Source organism: Cyprinodon tularosa, unplaced genomic scaffold (genome assembly GCF_016077235.1).
Source record: "Cyprinodon tularosa strain WSP-4 unplaced genomic scaffold, ASM1607723v1 ctg165, whole genome shotgun sequence".
Lineage (NCBI taxonomy): Eukaryota > Metazoa > Chordata > Actinopteri > Cyprinodontiformes > Cyprinodontidae > Cyprinodon > Cyprinodon tularosa.
Window position 1 is genome coordinate 1,063,383 of NW_024038483.1, and position 20,633 is coordinate 1,084,015.

At 35.6% G+C, this 20,633-nt stretch overlaps 1 protein-coding gene across 3 annotated transcripts in view; it reads left to right on the plus strand.

Moving 5' to 3' along the window:
- arhgef10la (Rho guanine nucleotide exchange factor (GEF) 10-like a) overlaps positions 1 to 20,633 on the plus strand; it is a 181,120-nt gene that overhangs the window by 11,044 nt on the left and 149,443 nt on the right. For all 3 annotated transcript variants that reach the window (XM_038280869.1, XM_038280871.1, XM_038280870.1), the window contains 3 exons: positions 4,269 to 4,541; positions 6,894 to 6,921; positions 18,675 to 18,814. In XM_038280869.1, coding sequence (XP_038136797.1) covers positions 4,271 to 4,541; positions 6,894 to 6,921; positions 18,675 to 18,814 — 439 coding nt within the window. In that variant the 5' untranslated portion in view covers positions 4,269 to 4,270. The remainder of the gene's footprint in view (positions 1 to 4,268; positions 4,542 to 6,893; positions 6,922 to 18,674; positions 18,815 to 20,633) is intronic.

The window sequence follows — 20,633 nt, forward strand, 5'->3', positions numbered from 1 at the left end:
GAGTTGTCCTGATACAATATTGTCATTTCCGATATGATTAGAATAAGAGCTAAACAACTTTTCATAAAATCTAAACGCCAATTATTTATTTTTTTTATTACTATTTTTTCCAACTAAGATTATGATTTTATTTAGATTTTCCTTTGCATATAGCTAATACTTTAAAAGCATAGTGCCTGCTACTCTGGAACTGTTGTTCTACATGTTTGTATCTTGCTTTCACGTGAATTTCAAGTGCTGCTGGATAAAAAGGCTGGTACAGACCGTCAGTTTGCTTATTTCATGTATTTTAGCATATTAGATAAGCGAATTCCTGGTATATAACAATATAAAAAAGTATTAATATCTCAGAATTAGGACTTTGGAACAAAGAAAGCCACATAATTTGTTTAATAATCTGATTTCTATCACCTTTGTTATCTATTAATATTCATTATTAGGAGAATGAAATGAAAATAGAATTAAAAAATCTAATAAACTGCTAATAATTGAATGGCTTAGTTTTAAAAAATGTGGAAAATGAACAGAATACTTCTAGGAACTTTAGTTAAGCAAGTTTTGATCTATATTCTCACTGATAAAATAAATTATCCCTCCTAGGTAATTGGGGTCTACAACATTGAGACAGTTGTGTTGGTTGTTGGGATATCTAAATTAATCTGTAGCTCTGGCTTTTTTAAAAACTTTGTATTTCGGAAAGAGTTTCTCAAACCTCTATGTTAATACTTGATGCTTGAATTAAAATGCCTACTTGCTTAATGCTTTTAGTAAGTTTTCAATTTAGGAAAGAAATTTGAAAGTGTTACATCATCTAAGGAGAACATTGGGTTTTTCAATATTTTTGTTCACTTCAGTGATGTATAATACTGCAAAGATTCGTTATCTCAATTTATTTTACATGCTACTGTTTAGTTAAGCAGCTTCGGCATGTTTACAGAGATAAGAAAGCATTCCAGTCTTTCAGACTATTTACTTTCTTTGACTTTGCCTAAAATAACCCCAGTTAAACAAGAGTGGTAGTGAAAGCTAAATGTTTTTTGTCTTAATGTTGTTTTACATTTAAGGCACTTGTGGCTTAAAATGTGTTCCAAGGGATTTATTTTCCCTTTTGATGTATACATATTTTTCGAGGCGTTAAGTCTTTTAAAGAAAGATTATATATTTACTTGGCCTTATCATTTAGTTTCTTAGGTCGAGAGTAGATTTCTCTACTTAAGCAATTTCCTTACATTAAAGACCTCTGCCCTAAACCATTTGTATCCCTGGAGTCTTCAGAGATATTAGTTTTTTCCCCAAAGGTCAACAGTCATCTCCACAGTCTTATGTGGCTTTAGATCCAGATGGCACATAATACACTAGTTAACTAGCTGATCCACCTCCTGTGTATGCAAATTCATCATTGTTCTAAACCAGATCAATTAAATTGTTGTTTTTTTATGTGTAAACTACAGGAGTTTTGCAAACTCGGATTTAGTCATTTGAACAAAGAAAGGATTGGTGGGAGAACAGAACAATGGAAGCATCAGTGCTGATAGTTTTCGTGTTGGAGAATATGTTCTCAAGGCTTAGCTGCTGGTGAGTCAAGAACTTTATGATCCACTGATAGATTGAGGCCACCACTTTGAGCTGGTTGACAAAGTCTGTGTTGATGTTGTTGAAGTCTTTCTTTCAGATTCTTTACTAAGCAGACTGGCAAGGAAAAGTTGTCACCATGCGAGCAAGTTGCCTCACCACCTGGAAATACAGTAGATTTTTTGAGAGTTTGCATCATCGGATAATGTTCCGTGAACTTTCTGAATGTATTTTGAATTAAATTTTTAATATTTATTATATTTGTAATCATAAAGCAAACAAAAAATGGGACAACATAACTGAAAACTTAAGCATAAACAGTTGTGCTTGAAAGTTTACACACCCTCCCTTTAAAGAAAATAAACACTAGTAATTCAAATAATACAATACCGACAAAAGTAATAATAAATACATATTTTTTGAATTATATTTTAATAAATAAAATATTGATTTTTGAACTAAAAAATTATAAATAAAAGTAACTGTCCAAGAAAAACAGTAATATTTACAGTAATTAACATAGACAAGGTCATACCCATCAGACAAAAAGATTTAAACCAGTCCAGTGCTGTTTTCTTAACTCCTACAGCATTTGCAACCCTTTCTCGAAGATTGTGATGTAATTTATCAAATGCAGCAATGAGATCTAACTGGACAAGCACCAATACAAGTTCATTATCTGAGGTAATAAATATATCATTAGTGATTTTGACCAGTGCTGTTAATGTGTTATGATGAACTCTAAAATATGGTGGCCAAGAGGTGTCAGGTTAAAAACAAAAATTGCAACAGAAATACAAAAGCCACAACACAAAAAAGGCATGAATTATCTGGTACTCAGCGTTACGATTGATTAAAAACACTGATACTTCGTGGATCCTACTATATAGAATTAGTGGAGTATGTATGTATGTGTAGAAATGTGTATCATCTCATACAGATCTGATCAAGTGAAGCCTTATTTTGAGGAAAACTTAATTAAATTAAGTTTTAACGTAAATATTGGTCAGATAAGACAACCACCCACTCCCTTCCTCCACCTCCCCAGTCCTGCTACTGAAAAAAGAAAATCCTAACAGCAGGAATCTGCCACCACTATTTTTGACTGCGGGGATGATGTTCTTGAGGTGATTTTTGTTTTTTTTTGTTTTTTTAGAGATTTGTGCCACATTCAAGTTGGATGTGCCGATTGAACTTACCTTGGACAAATCACGCTTCATGAGAAACTCCCTAACTTTAAAGACTCTGACAGACTCATTCATGAGGCAGCTTTGAACCCTGCCCCCTGTTTACCACTATGTACTCCCAGATCTTTGGAAAGTTGTTTTTTGTGAATTATTGTAGCATCCCTCTAAACTGCAATGAAGGTCAAACAGAAGTATACAGTACAACCATTTTTCCATAATCTAAGTATTCTTAGCATAACATAGTGCATTCAAAGTTGACACATTAAACAATAACATACTGATGACATCTGTGGCAGGAGAGTATAGGCAGTCCAGCAGCTAAACCCTTTTTAACCTGTTTACTAAAAAGTATCGCTATGGGTATCGATATAAGCGGTACTTGCTCAGCTTTTAATTGGTATCGGATCAATATCAAACCAAACATTAATGCACACCTCTAGTGCAGATCAAGTGCAGTGATGCTAGGCTTTGCACTCTTGCAGAGCACATTCATATTCCAGGGCTTGGTCCAGTTGGGAAGTTACAATTAGGAATATTCAAATATTGTACATTTAATTGACAGAGTTACTGATGAGGATGCAAATGGCAGCCTCCATGCAAAGCATGGAAGGATAACAAAATAATTTTTACTTGTATAGGCATGCAGAAAAGGACTAGTGACAACACTTCAAATACACCATTTTAGTGTTAGTACAAAGTAGTATGTACATGGTTTTTACTGGAATGAGGTTAAAAAAACATCCATTAGAGCTTTGATCCTATTTTCCATGAAAAAGATATCTGCGCCTTAAGTTGGCCTGTAAATCCTGCTGCTGGCTGATCTCAGAAACCCTGTGCTATCTCTAGATTGCTGTCCTCACCCTTGAGGCTGGCTTGCCCCTGACCATTTTGCAGTTTGACCACCTCTCTTGGAGGGCCAATGGCATGATCCTGTTGGGGTTGTCACATTGGTCTTTCCACAGGGCCCACAGTGAAGGATAAAAGTTGCCTTGATCCAATATTGAAGTGATTTGTTAAAGAGTCTAAAATTTTCCAAAGCTTCCATTAATGTTTTAGTATTATGTACCAATCTTGGCATTATTGTCCATTGAGAAGACCCATGTATGTGAAAGCTGCAGCTTCCTGACTGTCTTCAATGTTGCGTCCTCACAATGCCATCTACATGTAAAGTCAACCAATGCCCCCAACCCCCCAAACATACTCTCACACACATTTGTTTCAAAATTATAGCCGCTTAGTTAACTTGAAATGGGGTTATGACTTTCTTTGGCTGTTGAGGTGGCTAGTTTGGCCACAGGCCCAAAGACTGACACATGCCTTAAGTAAAAAGCTGAGACATAAAACATAGTAATACTGTGATGTATGTACATAATTTTTTAAAAATGCTACGCTGAATCAATTTCTATTTATTTTAAATTATTCTAAGTGAAGGGTGTTATTAAAATCTCTTTCCTAACCATTTTTTGACATATTTACTATGTTAATAATTGATTTTTAATTTTCCCACAGTGATGTCGGCTACAATATCTCACCAACCACCCAAAGAAGACGAAGAGGAGGACGATGAAGAGCAAGGGGAAGAGTTTACATTTGATGACAGCACAGATGAGGAAAAAACCCAGCAAGATAGTAAAGACATCACCTCAGAAAGTATTACTCCTGTCCATGTGTCAAAAGACGACTACAATGGGGCATCAGATGTAGCTGCAGACGGCACACAGCTTATTAAATTTACAGCTTCTGCTGAACCAGAGTGCATTGTGGCTTCAAATCCCACCACAGGTAACTAAAATTTAGGAAGACTGTTATATTGAAACTTAAGCTAAATAAATCTAACCAATCCGTCAAAGAAAGTCTTCAACATTTGGTTTGTAGTAGTAGCAGTGGTTATACATCTTTTTTAATGTGGTTCATCTAAAAGTTAGATTGTGACCCCACACTAGTAGCTGATAATGCATGCTGCCTTCTTGTTCAGATGTATTACAAGTACATATGGAAAGTGTATATACATTCTCAATGTTTTTACTCACAAACCAAGTGATTAGCATGTACAGTAGGCATAAACTAAAAATAAAATGTTTTAGGATAACAAAAGTTCCCTAATAATTTTCCAAAGAACTTTCTAAGATTAGTTTATTAGATCGAAAACATTTTTTGCATTGCAAAATCATTTGTGAGCAGCCTTTGAGCTTTTATTACAAAGGAGGTAAGGTATTTCTTTCTATAAAAAAAAAACATAAAAAAACAGAACAAAAACCCATAATTAGCTATTTATAGATAGTACTGGTAAAACATGTCAGTGATGTCAGTTTTTGCTGTTTTCAAGGCATTGTGTTTATGTGTAGCACATTTTTCTAGATCGATCTGTCAGCCCCATTTTCAGTTCAGTCCAGTTCGATTTGAACTGTTCAATTAAAAAGTGCCAATTCAAAACGCTTGTCAGATGAGGCTCTATACAGAGAAAATACAGTAAGACATTGTCACCAATTTATACATCCCATTCTGACATTTGCTACTTATTTTACTTATACTTATTCCCCAAGAATTTTAATTCTCCTCTATACAGAGACGTATTAATTTATTCATCCATTTCTTTGTTTATGCATTGTTTATCTTTTAGCCGTCTGTTTGCTTTGTAAAATTGTACAAAGCCCCATGTTTTCAAACTGATACTCATACACTGAAAAATGTTCTGTGTATTTTTTTAGAGCTTACACTCTACTCTAAGATTTGGAGTGCATTCTAATCCATTTATTCCAATACAACAGAAAACCTCTGAGATCTTCACAGGCTCTGACCATAAGAGTGTTGTGAAACATGTCTGCATTCACTTCAATTAAAATATCACTTTACCCGTGTTATTATATGCAAGGTTAAACAATTTCTCCCTCTTTTTATGACCTCAATCAGAATAAAAAATGTAAAATGGCATTATTATTTAATATGTTCTGAAATTTTTAAATACATTACCTCTAGATCTCAGTTGAAAAATTATAAGGTGTAAGAGAAACTGGTGAAAATTTTAAGTTTATGAAAACTTCCATAAAGTTGGGAAAATATATATATATTTTTTTTACTGGCTTCATTTGACAAAATGACCACCTGTTTTTGCTAAAAAAGATTATTAAAAATATATGTGAAGTTGATGGGAAAATGCAATGTTGCTAATTAAACATCATCGAGTTGTCAGCAGTTTATATCATTCTGAGACATGTAGAGATGCTGTAATTAGCCAAATGCCACATGCTTTTTTCTCTCAACTTTTACAAACATGACAACCTATATCTAAACACCAGTTGAACTTTGATTGCACAATGCTGCTCAAAAATTTAGTAATTATATTTTTTATGTTATGATAAGTTTTTAGCTCTGCTGAATCAATTTTATGTGTTTTTAAGATCCACTTAATTGGATTTGATTGTTGCTCGAGGCAGACAGCCTTAAAGAGACAAGCCAAGTTTCCCCTTAATTGGATGAAGTTATGTATAAGTATGATATATTTACCACATAGAGAATGGTGCCAAACAGGTGCTGCTAATTAAACGGCTAGATAAAGCAGAAGATTTAGGTCTTGAAGAGGTTCTGTTGGACATAACAAAGCGATTAGGGCTTAATTAAAATGCTTTTCTACCACATCTATGTGTGGTAATCCGTTAAGTGGGCCGCTGAGGTGCACTGCAATGATAATAATGTGATACTGAGGTCTGTTATACAGCTCAGGGATGAGAGCGGCTTGGATACAGTTCACTACCTCATCACATGACATGAGCCTACTTTATTAGATACAGCTGAAATGGATGAGAGCATTTGTAGAACAAAACCTTTTTCTGTTCAATGTGTGCAATGGGAGTGCTCAACAACTAGACCGAGTCAGGGTCTAATGCAGTGGCTGCAAAAATAATTCTTACTTTGAAATGCTTATTGACCATTTTTTTGGATTTCATTTTCACTACAAGGGTTTCTTTAGCTGAAGAGCAATCATATATACTGCACTTTGACCTGAAATTATTTGGTTTTATCACAGTAATTAAGAAACACTATCATATAATCTGTTTTTAGCTGGAAAATAAGGGCCCTACTTTTAACTTGTAGTGCATAACTTGTTTCAGTTATTCTTTTTTCTTTTTTTTGCAGATGTTCCAGCTGCTGAGTCACAAAATGAGTAAGTTGCCTTTGACTCTAATTGCATTATGAAGAAAACAACAGAAGGGTGGTGCATAAAACCTCAGCTCATACTACAGCACACCAGCACTTATGTCAGTATTCTAGAGCTAATGTCATGTTTGCTCTCCATCTAAACATCCCACAGTGGGTGGAAAACACAGTGATGTTATGTTACAGTATTTATCTTCCAGATGGCTTGTCATGTATAAAGTGATGCTGTAATGGAGTTCTTTTGGAAAATCCCTGGATTGCGTGACTCATGAGGTTACACTTGGCATTAAAGTTAAATTTGATGCATTTTTACAAAGCAGAGAAGTCAGTCAGTTCAACTGTGCTTTCTTTCTTGGCCACATAGCAAAATCTATGTTGGCTGAGCTCATCAACTGCAGATAGACTCCTATGTTTCAAAACAACAGATCCTACATAATTAAAACCATAAGTCTAGCCTAGAGCGTAAAAAACAAAAAAAAAACAAAACAAAAAACTAATATGCCACTGCTCTTCATACATTGTCAGAACACTATTTCATCATTCTGTTAGCTAGTCTGTGAAACCTTCAAAAACCTGTAAAGCCACAACACAGTCTTCTTTTATGGAAGCAACCCCAACCACCTTCGGCATGGAAAAAAAATAGATTGAACATTTGATGCACGTCTGAAAGTAGCCTTATTGTTTTTTGCAGGTATTGGAGTTATTGCTGATGGAACTGATGACCCTGCAACCACAAAAGTCTGGGTTGCAGTCATTCATTTAAACTATTACAGTTGATGCCCTTCCTAAAAGCAAAACATAACCACAGAGCAGGCAGAGGAACCAGTGTCGACTGATAATAAGGCAGCAGCAGTAGGATTAAGTGAAACAGACTAGTGAATGAATATCATTAGAGTCTCTACACACAGAATCATTCATCAGAATTATACAGGTGCTGGTCATAAAATTAGAATATCATGAAAAAGTAGATTGATTTCAGTAATTCCATTTAAAAAGTGAAACTTTTATATTATATTCATACATTACATACAAACTCATATATTTCAGATGTTTATTTTGTTTAATTTTGATGATTACAAATGACAACAAATGAAAATCTCAAATTCATCATATCAGAAAATTAGAATATTGTGAAAAGGTTCAAAATTGATGGCCCCTGGTGCCACACTCTAATCAGCTAATTAACTCAAACCACCTGCAAAAGCCTTTAAATGGTCTTTCAGTCTAGTTCTATAGGCTACACAATCATGGGGAAGACTGCTGACTTGACAGTTGTCCAAAAGACGACCATCGACACCTTGCACAAGGAGGGCAAGACACAAAAGGTCATCGCTAAAGAGGCTGGCTGTTCACAGAGCTCAGTGTCCAAGCACATTAATAGAGAGGCGAAGGGAAGGAAAAGATGTGGTCGAAAAAAGTGTACAAGCAAGAGAGATAACCGCACCCTGGAGAGGATTGTGAAACAAAACCCATTCAAAAATGTGGGGGAGATTCACAAAGAGTGGACTGCAGCTGGAGTGAGTGCTTCAAGAACCACCACACACAGACGTATGAAAGACATGGGTTTCTGCTGTCGCATTCCTTGTGTCAAGCCACTCTTGAACCACAGGCAGCGTCAGAAGCGTCTTGCCTGGGCTAAAGAGAAACAGGACTGGACTGCTGGTGAGTGGTCCAAAGTCATGTTCTCTGATGAAAGTAAATTTTGCATTTCCTTTGGAAATCAAGGTCCCAGAGTCTGGAGGAAAAGAAGAGAGGCACTTCATCCACGTTGCTTGAAGTCCAGTGTAAAGTTTCCACAGTCAGTGATGGTTTGGGGTGCCATGTCATCTGCTGGTGTTGGTCCATTGTGTTTTCTGAGGTCCAGGGTCAACGCAGCCACATACCAGGAAGTTTTAGAGCACTTCATGCTTCCTGCAGCTGACCAACTTTTTGGAGATGCAGATTTCATTTTCCAACAGGACTTGGCACCTGCACACAGTGCCAAAGCTACCAGTACCTGGTTGAAGGACCATGGTATCCCTGTTCTTAATTGGCCAGCAAACTCTCCTGACCTTAACCCCATAGAAAATCTATGGGGTATTGTGAAGAAGAAGATGCAATACACCAGACCCAACAATTCAGAAGAGCTAAAAGCCACTATTAGAGCAACCTGGGCTATCATAACACCTGAGCAGTGCCACAGACTGATCGACTCCATGCCACGCCGCATTGCTGCAGTAATACAGGCCAAAGGAGGCCCAACTAAATACTGAGTGCTGTACATGCTCATACTTTTCATGTTCATACTTTTCAGTTGGCCAACATTTCTATAAATCCTTTGTTTTTATTGGTCTTCAGTAATATTCTAATTTTCTGATATGATGAATTTGAGATTTTCATTTGTTGTCATTTGTAATCATCAAAATTAAACAAAATAAACATCTGAAATATATGAGTTTGTATGTAATGTATGAATATAATATACAAGTTTCACTTTTTAAATGGAATTACTGAAATCAATCTACTTTTTCATGATATTCTAATTTTATGACCAGCACCTGTACAGGCCAGTCAGATCTTTAAATTTCCAAATTTTCTTCTTTCATAAAAGTTTTCTGGCAAACAAAATTATACGATGGCATTTCATTAATGCATTGAAAAGGGGTGTTGATTGATTTATGTAAAAAGTAAAAAAAAAAAAAGGTTTTATGTCAGATTACATTATTGGGCAGTAAACTGAATTACTTGCTTAGAGATAGACCCAAGAATCAAAATTTCTGGTTCCTTAATAACTTACAGATTTTTTCAGTTTTTTATTTATTGTAGCACATGAATGTTTCAAATCATCAAACCAATGTGGAACACATGCAGTGATAACCAGTGGGAATACAAAATGTAGTTGCCAATGATGATTTCATTTATTAGGAAAATAAGCTCTCCTCACCAGGCAGGTCCTAAGCGAAAAAGAAAATTACCCCCAAACCTACATTGCCCTACTTTGGCAACAATATCTACATTGAACCATTTACGATAAATCGTAATTAAAGTTTTTCGTGGCTGTGGGGGAATTTTTTTCCATCTTTCTTTCTAGTATGGTCTTTATTCATCCAAATTGGATGTATTATGAGCAGATCTGACCTTTTTTGGGTCACAAACTGATTTTAGTCTGACTATGAATAGGACGCTTTAAAATAATATTTTTTATTATTGTTTTTTTTACTTTGCCTCTGATACATTTTCAGTAACCTTTGTGTCCTTCAATATTAACTCATAAAATGATGGACAACTATTCTTCCATGGGAGATGAGGCTTTCATGAAGTAATTTTTGTTGGCTGGCCAGTGGAAGGGTTCACCACTGTGTTATGTCGTCACCATTTCTGGATAATTGCTTTGATTTTAAATTCTTAGTGTCCCAAAGGCTTTATAAATGTTTTCACAAACCTTCCCAGACTGATAAATGTCATTGACTTTCCGTCTTATCTGCTTTTTGATTTTCATAGATCAGAGCTTGATAAGCAACTTTTACTGATCGTTAAACCTTACTGATGTCACCAGGCTGGTTCTCGGTGTGGCTGCTAAGTCCGCTAAAAAGAAATGTAGTTGGTTACGGTTAATAAAAAAATTATTATATTTTTTCATGAAAAGTTACATTGGTTTTTATTTTTTTCTATTAATAAATAAAATCCTTACAAAAACAGTAGCAATTATGCAGGTGATCTGTTTCTGACATGTAACTTTTTTTTTTAATCTAAAATATTTAAGAGTGACTGAAAAAGAAAAAGAAAAAAAAGGAATATTATGCCATTACTCTTTGCTTTGGTTTGCAGTTTAAGAGTTGAATAAGGTTCAGGACTTTGCTTTTTCTTTTTTTCTTTTTTTTTAATTAAAGTTCTTTGGTTTTTCAAATAAAGAAAACAAGGGAAACATTGGAACCTCAAAGAAAATAGAAATTTTGCACCAGTCAAAGAAATAAGCCCTGAATAGTACATATTATACATTTTTGTTCCTTTTGATTAGCTACCTGGACACTAATTGGCATTTCAGGGTAAAACATTGTTGTAAGTATCTTTGTAGTATCTTCATGTAAATTTATTTTATGTAAGACTTTTTTTTTTTACAACTGGGCTGCTCATAGACTAAATAGATATGCTAGTTCTGCAGTCCATCTTTTGATAATACATTATTTAAGACCCTTTTACATCAGTTTTTTTCCCCAAAAAATGACCAACATTTTCTTTTTTTCAGTTTATATGTAAAAGAAGTGTCCACAGATTTTTTCAACTGAGGGATTATAATATAAACTCTTTTGAAAACTTTATAAAATGCATCAAATTTTAATGTTGCGTTTATATATTTCAGCCTTTGAATTGAGAACATTTTATTACTGCTGCATACTGAAGTCTTGACGGTGATGTGCAAGCTGGTTATAAATTGGAACATTCTGTTTTGGAGGAACAGTTTCCATTTAGAGTTCTACTTGTCAGAGCTTTGAGTCATATGAATAAAAATCCATCAGTTTTTATCATATTTAGGTCGTTAAAGATCGCTTAAAAGCCCACACAAAGTGCAAAACTCACAAGTTCCAAACAGTGTCTTTGGCTGATTAGAACTCCTTTTGATGGTTGACAGTATGAGTGACGGTTCCATCGGTCTCCTGTGAGCGCTGCTTCAAGGTGTACTTTGCTGTGTAATTCAAAGCACATTTCTAACTGTCTCCAGACTGAGGGAAGGTCTAATCAGCCCTTTTAGTGAAAACACCTGCAGTACCATTAAGAGGCAGATATGCCTAAATCTGAGGCGATAAAACAGAAACTAACTGCAGCACACTGCTGCTCCAAGAGCTGAATTTCTGATGGTTTCAATAATATGAAATCCCATGTTACCCAGAAACTCATAAAATCACAGCCACTAAATCTGTCTAGTTATTTTGAAAACTCGAAGCAGAAAACAAGATTATGTCAATATTATACAAATAAAATGAGATCAAGTTTTTTGGATTTACCCTTAAAATATGTCCAAAAATTGTTAAGAGTATAAATTTACTTTTATTTCTATATACATCATCACAATTATTTCTTCTTTCAAAATGCAACAATAATATTTCTCTATTTTTTTTTCCATTGTTTATATTACAACAATGTGACCAAAAAACATCAAGACATTTGATTAGGATTCTATGTTTTAGACCAACAAAAAGCAGTGCATAACTGTGCACTGGAGGGAAATGTGATACTTGTTTCTGATTATCTTTTTACAAATAGATATCTGGGTAGTGCAGCATGCATGTCTTAAGGCTGCTTGAGTCAGTAGTTTGCATAACCATATTTGGATGCAATTACAGCCTTAAGTCTTCTGTGGTCTCTCCAATATCTTTGCACATCTGTAATTACACTTTTGAAAGCTGAAACGTCACCACAGCGGCCCTTTTAATACGTGTATGCATTTAAACCCTCTTTATAGTAAATGCCTGTTTTATATTCAACAGTGCTATGAGGTTAACTTAACGTGCTGCAGACACTTCAAAGTTTATACTAATATTTAGGGCTGAAACAATTAATTGGATTAATCGTGATTAATCGATTATTGAAATAATCATCAACTAATTTATTAATTGATTAATTGTTAACTGGAGTAGAGACTGTAAAACATGCCTTTAGCTGACAGAGTATACAGAAAAATATACAAATAGTTTGCATTTAAGACAAAAAAAAATCTAAGCTTTTTGTCTGTCAATATGCTTTATTCAGAACTCCTCAAGTGGAAAAGTTTTTGTTTTACCTGGTTTAATTTAATAAAATAATCCTCTTTAAGGAACGTTTGGCTATCAGATTATTAATGGATTAATCAAAAAAGTAATCAACAGCTTAATCAATTTGCAAAAAAAATGTTAGTTGCAGCCATATTAATATTTATACTTACTATATTCATATAAGGTTTTTGTATGTATAAGACTGGATGGACCTGTGAACAAATGCCCCTCCAACAAATTTTAAAGTACTCCTGACCTGATATCTATAGACTAATTTTACTCATCCCAGTTTAAAAACACCTGAAACTGAATTAAAATGACAGATGTTGGAGTTGGGTGGCTGGAATAGAAATGGGGGGGAAAAAAGAATAAAAGGAATGTACTATTGTCCTTACTATTGACAGTTATACACTGCCCTTTCTTAGTTTATACAAAACAAAAACATAAAATACACAGGTTTATTATAATGCAACAACATGTGAAGAAATCTCCAATGAGTTTCAATATTAATATAAGGCATTGCCATGCGTATCTTTATCGATTTAATCACTGTAAATTTTTATTAGCACGTATTCAAGTTGTACTGAAAAATCCATTGCATTTTCACGTTCTGTTCGAGTTCTGTCAAGTTCTGTCTTGGCCAAAGTTTTGTTCTGGTATTTTGTTATTTAAATAAGTTTTGAAGCTTAGTAATTAAAAAAAACATTTTTCAATAAATTATTATCTTTTTTTGTGCTTTAAATGGCTTTTTCTCTAAAGTATGCAACTTTATTTACCTCATATTGCTAAAAAAATTGTATAACTCTACTTAAATGACCTCACATAAGACACTTATGTGTTTAACTTCGCCCTGGTGTAAAAAAAAAACTCCCTTTAAAAATGCTGTTAGCTTCCAGGCTTAAAGGCGCAGTAAATGATCATGTGATAGTTTATTGATTGCTGAAAGCGAACACTCTTCTTACCTTTCTGACTCTGCTGGGAGATCAGCAGTCAAAGTCACCTTCAGAACAGCAGCCCAGGAGCCGACTGACTGATGTACTCTTTCCAAAGGATCTTTTATCTTGAACCTAAGGAGGTTTTCTATTTGGTTGCCCCAAGCAATTTAAATCATATCGCACACATAAAACAAAATTAAATTGCATGCAATAAGAATTCCAGCCATGTAGGTTCTTCTGTGCTTTGTTTCTAAGGATGTATGCGTATTTCTATCAAGCTAAAACAACGTGAGATTAAAATAAAGGTGAAAAAAAAACAATCATTATTGAAATGATTCCAGTACTGGTAGAACTTGATTTAAACATGACCAGACACTAAAGTAGATTGTTTTATATTGGCCCCATGCTTGTCCTCAGAGGAAGCCTGCTCAAAAACCTCTACTCATAGCTGACCTGAGAGTTTAGGTTTCTGGGCTTTCCTGTGCAGAAAAGAGTGAGCTGTATTCATATACAAATGTTAACCTGAGTGACTGGATATTTCTGCTGAGCCCATATACAGATCTAAGAATGACTGTATATGTGTGTGTGTGTTTGTGCTTGTTATAAAGCCATGAGTTCTTGGTAATCTGTCACACAAGGAGATTTCTGCTGAGCGGACTTTCCACTTTGGTTTGGCCTTTAAAAGGAGAGCCATCAATTGCACTTTCTGCAATCTAGGAGCTAAGTCTGTCTGCAACCTCCCCAGATCTGTCAGCAGTTTTTTACAAAAATACTTCCAAATTTTCTTTTTTCATCGCAGAAATACAGGATTTTCTTCTGAATTTGCAACAGTAGCAGGTTCACCTGTCACTTGTTAAGCTCAGGGAAGCTTTTACGATCGTGACATTTATGTGTGTATCAATGACTGATACCTTTGGCTGCACTTTGTTTATCCTCATCTGTAATTTTTTTTTCAGTTTTTAGTAAACATACTGAACACCACCCTGAACAATGAAAAGATGAAGACAAAAGAAACCGTGACAATCTGACACAACTGTATCTCTCTTTCATAGATTTGACCTTGACGAGCAGATAGCTTAAAGGTTTATCCAGGCGCTTTTCTTTGCTCTTGTAAAGAAACACAACTTACACCGGTACAGCTGTGTGCACTGTGGTAATGGTTTAATAGGAAGAACTTGCAGATGTTTAGGGAAAATAAATTATAACCTAAGAACAAAAAAGCTCCAATATTGTCACAACAATGCTTTAGCAGTTCTAAAGAACAGAGATTCCCTGGAAGGGGTGATAAGACAGGCAAACGCCCAATGTGTTTGCAGAAGGAAATGGAAACAGATGGGATTCGAAGATCTGCATTATAACAGCTTCAACTTAGGGCTGTGCTCTTCCCTGGGTTGTCATTTGCATTAAAAAATGATTTCCCTCCCTCTCTAGTAGAGCTACATGACTCACTACACGTTAGCTCAGATAAGTTTTGAAGGTGTGCGCAAATGTACACTCGGATCGATGGCCATGCTGCTAAAATCACTCAAACCTGATGTGAATGTGTGCAGTCAGCCATAGGAGCTGTGTATCTGCTTTGTTTTATTTTTCCACGCAGCCAGGTTTAATGACAGAAGATCAGTTTATCGTCAGACATGCATGGGGAAATAATTCTTTTCAGTGTTTATAAGGGCAGAGATGAGTCTTATCGTTTATATGAAGATGAATTTTTCAGCATGAGAGAAATACTGAATTCTCATTGGAAGCTTGACACAACTCCAATACTAAATGACGGCTATTACCATCTCTCATTTGATTTGCTTGCAGAGATTTACATCTTCTTGGTATGAGGAAATAGTAAACAGTCAGTCAGAACTGCTTTATTTCACAAAGAAGCCACTGATTTTCTGTGGGTCTTCATAACACAGTAATATTACAACAACATTTAAAAAGAAAAATCTGAATATATACATACACAATCACTGTTTCCATTCCAGTTTTTTGTTAAATCCAGTTACAAGCACATATGATTCTACTTAATGAGTACTAACTGAACAAAACAGAAAGATGATTTGCCAAAAATTTGAGACTGAAAATATCTCAAATAACACTAATTACCATCATTGTTTTATATTAGTGGCCTAAAGAGATACAATTTCACTGGAAAATAACACAATCCCCTTCCAATGCATTTGACAGCATACACACTTTATTTTTATTAGAAAACGTTCTGTAGCAGAAGTACCCTGAAACATCAAGTGTTATGTCATTCAGCATACAGTTACAAAATTAGATATTACAGCACTGATTAATTATCCAATGATACTGCATTTGATATTGCACTATGTTCTTTCTGTACTGTATGATTAATTTTACTTAATATTTATCAGATCTTTGAGGCCCTTATAGAGGATTCGTATATAAATTAAATCTCAGACAAGTTAATCTTTACATATAGCAAAAATAACTAAATAGTACTATCATGTCAAAGGTAACAAAACCTGTACTAATGCAGTTGAACACTGCATAAGGATAGGGTAATGTATTTTGATTTTTGTAAATTATTTTCCTTTTTAGTTTTATTTATGAGTCATGAGGACTGAGTGAGTGAGTGGTGGCCTAGTGGTTAAGGCATTGCGCTTGGGTCCCAGAGGTTCTGAGTTCAAGCCCCACTCCCACAGACTGCCACCCTGGGTCCCTGAGCAAGACCCTTAACCCCACAATGCTCCCCAGGCGCCCCACAATGGCAGCCCATTGCTCCCCAAGGGGATGGGTTAAATGCAGAGAGTGAATTTTGATGCTCTGTACTTCTGACAGTGTAATGACAATAAAGTTAAATTCTTTCTTCTATTCATGGAAAAATAATTTCTCTGACCTTTAGTAAATCCTTCCAGAAACAAGATAAAATATGACAATTTCTTTTGTGAATTTTTAAAAATGTGGGCAGTACTTAAAAACATAAACAAGATAAACCAAAGAAAGTTAAAATATTCCAGGGCTTCTGGGGTTCATCCAGAGTAAAAGTAATGCATAGTATATAAATAAAAAATAGGTTTTTGAATTTTTGAACAGTCTGCTGGTGGTGGTTTGGACAAAAACCACAACAACAAAATTATGATTAAAGCTGGTATTCTGAACTTCTTCTAACAGTATGTGGCGTGCTTTTCTTTCCTGGTATTAAAACTTTGCAAAGTTTTTTGCTAACTGTTCCAATTTATGCCACTTTAAGTACATCTTTAACTCCCCAGCCTTTGTCTTCCTGCTGTGTGACTGCTGCAGGCTCTGCAAGTGTTGTTCTGATGTTGCAAAGAGCCGCAGATTTAATTAGTGTAGATGGGTCTCTCCTATATGGTAGATGTTGTCATATTATCAGTCATGTGGGGGAGGATGAAAACACACTGGCACCACTAACACAGGCGCAGTGATTGCTGTGTCAACAAGATTTTTCCCTGTGATGTTATGCAGTCTGTTTCATTCAAAATTACAGCAGTGAAAAAGCAAACTGCTTGTAACACAAATAATAATTTGACAGACCACTGGAAGAGGACACATTTAAGTGTAAGCATTCTCTGAGAGGATTTACACATTATTCCCTGAGCTAATCTGATGGTATTTCAGTGATATTCGTATCAGTGTCAGATGTGTAAAAATAACTGACCATTTTAAGATATTTTATTTTCTTTCATTTTTATTGTTAAATGATGCAAACTATTCAGGGATGAAGCAACATTGCAAAGAACCTATGTTTTCTTTGAGTATGTTGTTACGTTCAGGGCCTATAAGACACAGGTGGTATCAATCTTTTTGGTCAAAAAACCCAGCAAATATATCTTAGTTTTGCACATCAATTGGTACTTTTCCGAAAAGTTCAAAAATTTTCAAAATGAAAAAAATAAGTACAGAATTTAAATGCAATCCTTTCATAGTACAGTGTTTTTTAATAGACAGCAACCTTTGGGTTTTGATACACTGTACTAGATAATTGTTGGATCCTGTTCAGTTTATTCTTTATAGACCCCTTGATAACCATATTTAAACTACTTATGAACTAATGCAAACATGTCGGAAAAGAAGATAAACTAGAACTGAAGATAAACTATTTGAAGAGGTGGGTATTATTTTAAAATATCTAATGTAGACTAGTGTACAAGTCGCCTTTTTGATGCAAATGTTTAGTTTTCATTCAATTTCAAAGTCAATTGAGTGTAAGTCTGCCACATAAAATGATTTTTTTATGTGCTCTTTTAAGGAGCTGCAGCCTCTCCATGTTTTATAATGGCATGTTAAAAATGTATCACTCTAAAGTCACAACAGTAGGCATAAAAGATGTCAGCAGATATGGTGCTTGCAAATCTAATAATAAAGTTGCATCAGATTTGCATCCTTGCTTTTGTTTGAGGTCTGAGCAAACGTTTTGCCCTGTCCCAATCCGATTCTTGTTCCATCTTCTTTGCTCTTCTGACAAAGGTTTTCTTTGCCTTTGTTTTTATTAGCTGCCTCCTCTAAATCATAAACCATCAACATAAAAAAAAAAAAAAAAACCTTTGGTTAGGGTCATGCTAGATATGTGGCTACTGAAGCCAATGGCTTTATATTGGGCTTTGGTAAAGCCATTAGTCTTACAGTGAGAATTCAAACAGAGCTGCGAGTCTGCCGCTGGCTCGGTGGCAAAGAAACTTATAATCAAGGTTTTCCAACCAGAGCCATTAGATGGAGATGACAGAACTCTCAATGATCTCAGAAAAACTAAATTTACTGTTGCATGGACTAATAAAAGGATATTTTGAGGTGAAAAAAAATTTGCTTGGTTTGATGCTTAAGGTTAAAAAGAACAGACTGCTGTGAAATGATTAGTTTCCTAAAAGGTTAAAAATGTGGTCTTATTTATAAAAAGCATGCATAGATCCTCTCAAAGACATTTATGTGATTTGTAGGAAGCAATACATATTCTGTTAGACATTAGGGAGGATGCTTTTACATGCTTGGATTGCCAAACAACTATTCGACCCCCATCAACAAGTACTTAGCCTCTCCTTCCTCCATGTGAAATTAACTGGTAATGAGGCACGCAGCACTCGGTGTTGGTTTAACTATGCTAATGTTTGGGTATCTTTCAGGGCCTCAGCAACAGCATTCCAGCCTGGTGCGTCAGCTCCTTGTGTGGGAGAGGTGAATCCTGTGGTGCTGCTGTCTAATTCAGGAGAGTGCAGCAAAGAAACCATTCAGGAAAGCTCTGACTCGAGGGACGTCACTGAAGGTACAAAACAAAATTATACTGAGAGTGAACTGATGTACCTTATATTGCATTTATAAGGTTCAATATCAGGCCAGAAAGATTAAAGGTACTGTAAGCTGGCCATGGTATTCTGACTCATTCCACGCATGTGTGATGGTGTTTGCAATGTGGACAGAGCTGATAGAAAACCAATTGGACCTCCAGAGATGCGTAAACAATACCATGGCCACACCATGTCGACACAGGCAGTGAAAATTGCACACCAGTATTTGTTAGTCATACACATTGCCCAGCTATGATCAAAGGTTGCAACAAGACCATTTTATACATCTATGGTTATTGTATGACTTATTGATTTCTACAATAAAAAAGACACAAACATCATATACACACCTACACTGAAATACACAAACACAACAAGCAATGACCCAAATACACCTGTGTTCTCCTGGGATTTGATTTCTGGGCAGACATGACATGAATCCAATTAATTCTGGATGAGGATCAATAGAGATCCATTTCCATGGGGAAAATTGCATTTGGATTTTGACTCAGTCAGCAGGGCTCCTGTTATTTGAAAGCAGCTTGGCAATGAGAGATGCAAAGGAGCAATACTGCACAACATTTTAATGTCTTTCTCTTTTGATGATTTTAAACCCTTGGCTCCCACCTTTTTATAGCTTAAGTACAAACGAATTGAATACCCAAATGCCATTGGCCAGTAAAATAACATTTTAAATCCCACATGCTTGTGATGTGTCCCATTTGAAAGCTAAGATCTATTTTCTGGAGATATGTGTACAAATGTAAGTTTTACACAACTTGAGATATGTAACTTCAAACATGTCCCAAGAAATCATTTATGGCATACAAAATGCTATTTTTCATAATCTAATTATTGGGTATAATTCACAGTTGACCTCTCCGAGTCATTACACTTGTTGTTCAGGTTGTGGACAAAGACTGTGTAAAATTTCAGATCTCTAGTAATAAAAACTGTGATCCTTTTTTTTTTTTTGCGCAAAAAGTCCATTCGGCACACTTGACCAAATCTGGACCAAATGTGGCAGACTGGATAATTTTAATTTTATGACTAATTCAACCGCAAAAAAATAAAATAAAAAATATAATTTCTATATGTAGCTTTGCATTTTCCTTTTTAAAGGTACACTATGCAACCGGTGTTGATTTTCCAGGGAGGCTCCCTCCAGAGGGCGAAAGTAAAAGTGCACTGTCGTAAATATGCTCAGCTGTTCTCCTGGTTTCTCCGTCAAGCCAGGCGTGGTTGTTTTGAGCTTAGCAGCGAATGACTAACGCTGCGTTCACACTGGATGTAGCTGGCGCGACAGAAGCAGCGAGTTTACATGCAAAGGTCCCGCGGCGCGTTTTGAGCTGCAGGCGCAGCACGTCTGAGCGGCTGCAGCAGCGCGTCGGGTGCGTTTAACGCAGGGAGAGAGACACAGCGCTGATGATCACTGCTCTTAAACAGTTTATTGACGCCTAAATTAACTTAAAATGCAGAAATATGCCGGCAGAATATGCACTTTGGATTATTTAGATGAAAAACACCTACCAGCTGCCGCGGTGAACCGCTGCTGATGAAGGGATCCATACTGTCGGCGCCCCGCTGGTATGTGGGGGTCTGAGCGGCTCCGACAGAAAAAATATTGAAGGCAGGATAATAATCTGAATGAACTGACTGCACTGATTACGTTTTCAGGTGTATTTTCTCACTTAAAAACATATTAAAACTACTTTATTCCCACTGATCACAGCAAATATAGCTGCAAGGCAGAGAAAGGATAGTGAAGCTCCGCCCAACGCGCCTCAGACACACTTT